This window comes from Triticum aestivum, chromosome 3A, assembly GCF_018294505.1.
Source record: "Triticum aestivum cultivar Chinese Spring chromosome 3A, IWGSC CS RefSeq v2.1, whole genome shotgun sequence".
Taxonomy (NCBI): Eukaryota; Viridiplantae; Streptophyta; class Magnoliopsida; order Poales; family Poaceae; genus Triticum; species Triticum aestivum.
The window spans coordinates 705,919,648-705,925,868 of record NC_057800.1 but is presented as its reverse complement, the minus strand read 5'-3'; the positions used below and the strand labels follow the sequence as shown (position 1 = coordinate 705,925,868).

At 47.0% G+C, this 6,221-nt stretch overlaps 1 protein-coding gene across 1 annotated transcript; it reads left to right on the top strand.

The window, feature by feature from the left end:
* The first annotated feature begins 641 nt into the window (after positions 1 to 641).
* LOC123063373 (uncharacterized) lies at positions 642 to 5,318 on the top strand. Its single transcript, XM_044487138.1, has 5 exons — positions 642 to 1,191; positions 2,071 to 2,180; positions 2,262 to 2,633; positions 3,267 to 3,951; positions 4,812 to 5,318. The coding sequence occupies exons 1-5, from the start codon at positions 960 to 962 to the stop codon at positions 4,886 to 4,888; spliced, it is 1,476 nt and encodes a 491-aa protein (XP_044343073.1). The 5' UTR covers positions 642 to 959; the 3' UTR covers positions 4,889 to 5,318.
* Positions 5,319 to 6,221: the final 903 nt, after the last annotated feature.

Genomic DNA, 6,221 nt, shown 5'->3' with positions numbered 1-6,221 from the left:
AAACCCATATCAGGCAGAAGAAACAAAACAAGACCAACCAAAAACCTAGGGGGCAAACCCACCGCAGAAGAAAAACACCAAAAGAGCAAACAATTAGCCCGCACTAATGCCCACACGAAGCAAATGATAATCCGGTCCGATCACCCATTTGCCCACTAGTTGGGCCACACTAAGGTAAGCAACATCACACTAGAGAGTAGTACCGTCCACTCGTCCACCAGCGAGTAAAGTCTTGAGTGCGAAGTAGGCTCCAAGACTTGGTCACAAAATTAATGGATGGATAGCTAATGCACTTATCAACCTTCCTTGGTGTAGACAAGATCGGCCCTTATAAGCGGCAAACTCCTCCGGGTCATTTACTTGTAGCGGAAAGGAAACGCAGAAGAAACAAAACGTACTTTTACCCTCAAAAAAGAAAGAAAAGCAGACCTACTCTCGGGGGCAAAAACCACCACGGAAGAAAAGCACCAAAAGCGCGAGCAAAACACAATTAGCCCGCACTCACGCCGGCTCAAAGCGAACGATAATCCGATCCGATCCCCCTCTTTGCCCCACTAAGCTAACCGAGCAGTGCTACTCCTACTGTACCAGCTGGAGGTTCGCTCGTCCACCAGCGACGCGAGTAAAGTCGCTCGCCCCCCTCCCCAACCGCCGCTCCCCTCCCCCGTCCCGTCCCACCAGCAGCGCGGCCCGTGCTCTCCCCTCCGATCCGATTCACCTCGCCTCGCTGCGGTTTACCTCTCACTTTCTCCCACCTTCCTCGCCCACCGCACCGCATCGCCTCCTCCTTAAGCAAGCCACCGACGGCGGCCGCGGAGCAGGGGACCCGGACCGCCACCACCACCTAGCAGCAGCCCACCCACTGAGGCACCCGGCAGGCAGGCAATGTCCCTCCTCTCCTCGGCGAGGCCGGCGGCGGCGGCGGCCGGCGGGGATGCGTGAGATCGCGGCTCGGGCGCATGGGGAAGGAGGCCGGGGACCAGCGCCAGCGCCCGCCCGACGGGGGCGCCGGCGGAGGCGGCGCCGAAGGTAGCAGGCGATGCGGGTACGGAGGGGCGGTGCGCCTGCAATGCGTGGCGGCGCTCGTGCTGGGCGCGGCCGTGCTGCTGTCCGCGCTCTTCTGGCTGCCGCCCTTCGCGGGCCGCGCCGGGAGGGGCCCGCCCGCCGCGACGGATCCCTTCGCCATCACAGGTCAGTCAGTGCGGGATCTCCCCTCCGGATCCACCGGCATTGCCAGATCTCGCCTCGGTTTCCGCTGCCACCGGTCCGGGCCTGGTCCGTACCGCCCCGCGCGGCTCTGGATCTGGCTGTACGGACCTTGCCCGCGGCCGCTGTCGGTGGAGTTTTCGAATCCGTCGGCTGCGGGGAAAGCGGTCTGCTGGCGTGACTTGTTAGTCTTCTCACCTGCTAATTTTGGTCGCATACGGCTCGTTGCTTGATCCGCGCTGCTTAGGCATCTGTCGGTGCTGCTTTTGGAAATTGGAAATTGAGTAGGCTGAGAAACGTCCACACTGAATTTGCTACAGTCAGTATGGATGGCTGCCGTCCCGGCGTCCCCAAAAGCTTTGACCGGTTCGGTTCGATGCCAGTGATGTAGTATTTGGTTTTGATTTTGCGTGGTAGTCCGGCATCATCTTTGTACCCTTGTTAGTCGGCATAGTTAATTTTTCATCTGGCTGTAGAATTATCGGTGGTGAAAGCTACTTGAGCTGCTAAAGTGATGGAGTTGCTGTCACCTCCTGTTCCGTGTTATTGCAACAGTTGTGATGAAGAATTGAGCAGTAATTGATTACTGTTCATCAATTTTAGGTGTGACATAATCCCAAACAATATATGACTGTCCATGAATTTTAGGTGCGATCTACTCCCAACCGATATATGAATCCTTTCCAGTGGTCTAAAGCAAGAACTTTGACCTCCAATGAATCCTTGCCAATTTAGGTGCGATCATGGTTCCAGTTTAGTTTAAGCACATGCGGTGATCACTGTTCTTTGTTTTATTGGGTAAGAGTACTAGATGTATTGATGTATGAATATATCATGTGTCTAATGAAACTGTTTCTTTTCCAGATGATATAGTGGCAAGTTTTAGGCTGCAGAAGAATGTTTCCGAGCTCAGGGGAAACATGTCCAAGCTCGTATTGGACATCTATGCGGAAGTCGGCGTCCCTAACTCCATTGTATGCCCCACCACATCTTTTATTTCACTTTATTGATACGTTCTACCACAAGTGTTGACTGATGCTTGAATGCAAACACAGGTGGCTGTGGATTTACTACACCCATTAGCTGGATCGAACTGGACAAATGTCATCTTCAGCATTGTGCCTTATCCAAAGAACTTGACTATATCATCAATGGGGTTGAGCATTATTAGGTCATCTTTTATGTCCTTGGTTGTGCGGCAGTCAACACTCCACTTGACCAAGTCCCTGTTTGGGAATTCATCATCCTTTGAAGTGCTTAAATTCCCTGGAGGAATAACAATAATTCCTCCGCAGCACGCCTTTCCTCCTGAAACACTCCATGCAACTTTTAATTTTACTCTGAATTTCCCAATCTACAAAGTGCAAGACAGAACTGATGAATTAAAGGATCAAATGAAGAAAGGCCTACTACTCAATTCTAATGAGGTTAGTGATTCATTCTGGTCCTGTTGACCTGTTCCTTCTTTGTCCATCACAATCATCGATTTATTTATATGTCTGAAGGATTTGGGTATTTGTTTGTTTCTTTATGTAGTTCTTGCATTTACAACTGTATGTAATACAGTCCACACATGCAAACTTTTAGATGTGTGATATCTTGCATTCTGTTTTTGATTTCTGTAAGACATCGGTGTCTTTTGCACATATTACTTTGCAGGGCATGCGTGCAAATGCAGCCCTATGAGTATGAGAGTGCTTTCATGCAGTAGAACTTATAGGGTTGTGTGTTATAGTTATCATTCCATGTATTTAGCAAGCATCACGTGGATTGAAAACTGGTTGTTATGCTTAGTTTTGTACCATATAGTGTTCTAAAAAACACTTGCTAGCAAGTCTATGTTTCTGATCTTAACACAAGCTATCTCGTTCTCTAATCTTCGAATGCATTTCTTCCATACTTTTGTCCCACTCTACTAGACACAATCTGGAAAAAAATAGGGCTGGGAGCCTGGGACTTCAATATATATCAGAAATTTTATTGTGCAAAAAGTTGGTGTGCGGTAGCTTACATTGCCCTGCCTTTTCTTCCTTAATTGATTGTGATATTGTTCATTGCAGAATCTTTATTTCAAATTGGGAAATTTGCAAGGATCAACAATTCTTCCTCCAACTATTGTTGAGACCTACATTGTTCGTGTTGTTGGGAATCACCAGCCATCTGTACCAAGGATGAAGCAGTTGGCCCAAACAATTACTAATTCATCTAAAGGGAACCTTGGTCTGAACCACACCGTATTTGGCAGAGTAAAGCAGATAAGCCTTTCCTCCTATCTTAATCGTTCTTTACATAGCAGGGGCAGTTCTGATGCACCTAGTCAAGCACCAATGCAACATCATGGTCATCACGGCCATCATCACCATCACCATGGTCATGAAAGCAACAGGCATTTGGCTCCTGCTCCTATCCCGATACATAGACCCAGATATGTTGCTCCACCTCCATCTGGGTGTCCATACAAGGCAAAGAACAGGGTTCCTGTGACGCCAGCTGCCGAGCCAGTAGCCAATGATCACCGTTCTACTCATCCTGCTGCTTCACCACCTCATCCATTATCACCTTCTTCTGTTCATCATCCTCCACGTGATCCTAATATGCACGGTAGATCTCCCGTTCCGTCCCCTCCAGTTCTTCCCGAGCCGCCTTTGCCCACTGTTTCTTTTAGTCATGCACACCCTCCAAGTGAGCGTGCAACAGGAGCCGGTCCTTCTGCTGGAATGTCTTTGGCCCCTGCACCGCATTCATGTGAGTTCTTTTCCCCTTTTTATTCTCCCATAATTGTCAGTGATTGTTATTTCCAAAAGACTCATTGTAATACATGCAAAGGAAGTAATGCATTGTCCAAAGGGGTAACTATTTGGCCCATACATACTCGGAGGAGGATTTTGACGCTTCATCCAAGTTTTAGTTGTTCTAGTCATATTTTCTGCTCCTGTGGATAATACAATAAACCCACTTCATTTGGTTTGTACCTTATCAATATTGATCTTAGTGCCCAACTGATAAGTTGGATCAATTTTTTTCCAAGGCTTTCTTTCTGTTGATTTATTTCCTGCGCATTCATTTATTTATAGCTCTGTCAATTGGTACCTTGTCAGTATTTATACCTCTGTCAGGTAATTTGAGTTCCAAGATGTTTGTTGAGATGATTTCAACTGTTTCATGATAACCTACAGCAAAGATAACAGTCAAATTGAACAATTCATTTCTGGATTATGGCTTTACATCAGTATTACCTACAGCAAAGATGCCATTTATGGTTCGTTTCTTCAGTATTACCTCCGTCCGGAATTACTTGACGCTTAAATGGATGTATCTAGACCAAATACGTCTAGATACATTCATTTCAGCGTCACGTAATTCCAGACGGAGGGAGTAGTTTATTAATGGGTATTTTTCTTGGATAGCTATGGATGGGTATTTGTATCCAGCTATTGATAATTCCGTTAAGATGCCACTCTCCCACCTAGCCTAGAGTATATTTTCCGGTCGATCAAGCAGTCTTTCGCTTTTTGCATGCCTACCTCGTGTAGCATTTTTTTTCTCTGAAGAATCATGTCCTCGCTTTCACTAACTATCTTGTCCCATTGACCTACACTATGCAGCTAATGCTAGCCGGAGGCTCTCCTGTCAATGGGTCCTGGTACCCCTCATATATACCCTGCTTTGGAGCCTACTATGACAGAAGAGAACCCGCGGCTAACCAGACGATTCAAAATAGAGATTTTCCAAGATAGAGGACAAGGCGCCTCTCGGTTTTCTTCTTTTCCGGTTTACTACAGCTGGCCGGGCGGGTGGTGAAGCACAAGGCAGCACCCCCCTTGCCTCAAACACGCTGTCGTTTGTTATACTTGTCAGTGGGATGTAAATATGGATGGGTATAAGGCAAGTAAGCAAGGCAAAGAATGGGCAAGCAGCTGTGCTTGTAGTGGTCAAAGCCACAGCGGTGGCAGGCCCTTCTCTAGCACATGCATATGCTTGGCAGGGTTTGCCATGTACTGCTGCTGTTCAGAAGAGGATTGTTCAAATGTAAAAGCTTTCTTTTTACATGAGATGGCATGGCTTTTGCCACCGGTATCCGGTGGCTTGGTTCTGCTTATAGTTGGCTGCTCGATCTTCCGCGTTGTTGCCTGTGAAATTCTGTCGATTCTCTTTTCTCTATCTTCATGCTGATGCTGTTGCCTACGGAGTTGTGGTTCCAAAAAGTTTCAGAAACTGCATGACTATGCAATTCCAAGGTTTATTACAGGTTCATTGTGATCGAACCTTTCAATTCCTATACTTGGCACTTATCTAATGACCCATGTTCTGACTGAATTACTGATACGTCACATTTTGCCTTGCTTGCCTTACAATGTTCTTCAAATGTAAAAACTTCCTTTTGTACATGAGATGGGATGGCTTTCGCCTCCGGTTTGGTGGTGGCTTTGGTTCTGCTAGTTTTGAGCTGCTTGATCCTATGCGTTGTTGGCTCTGAAATTCTGTCAATTTTCGCTTTTTTGTTGCTGATGCTAATGCTGTTGCCTAAGGAGTTGTGGTGGGAAAGAAGGTTCAGAAACTGGGTTCAAGTCCTATACTTGATAAACCAATTTATTTCAGGGTTTAACTAGCATGGCCATACCTTAGAAAATGAATGTCCCGTCTAGGTCATCACAGCTCGTTTGCACGAAATGGTTCTTCTGCCTATATAAACACAGGTATTTTTAACACAACAGTTACATGCTTACTGCACTGTGAAGGAGCGCTTTGGGTCTGCAATTAGTTTTGTCCCTCTGCTACTCGTGTATACTCTAGACACGCAAGAGGCACTGTGAAGGACGGCTCTGGGTCTGCAATCAGTTTTGTCCCTATGCTACCTGTGTATGCTCTAGACACGCAGGAGGCATTGTGAAGGACGATTTTGGGTCTGCAACCAGTTTTGTCTCTCTGCTACCTGTGTATACTCTAGACACGCAGGAGGCACTGTGAAGGATGGCTCTGGCTCTGCAATCAGTTTTGTCCCTCTGCTACCCGTG

Coding starts and splice junctions, on each gene's coding strand:
- LOC123063373 (XM_044487138.1), top strand. CDS start 960: ATGGGGAAGGAGGCCGGGGACCAGCGCCAGCGCCCGCCCGACGGGGGC. Junction 1,192..2,070: donor GGATCCCTTCGCCATCACAG/GTCAGTCAGTGC, acceptor TTTCTTTTCCAG/ATGATATAGTGGCAAGTTTT. Junction 2,181..2,261: donor TCGGCGTCCCTAACTCCATT/GTATGCCCCACC, acceptor ATGCAAACACAG/GTGGCTGTGGATTTACTACA.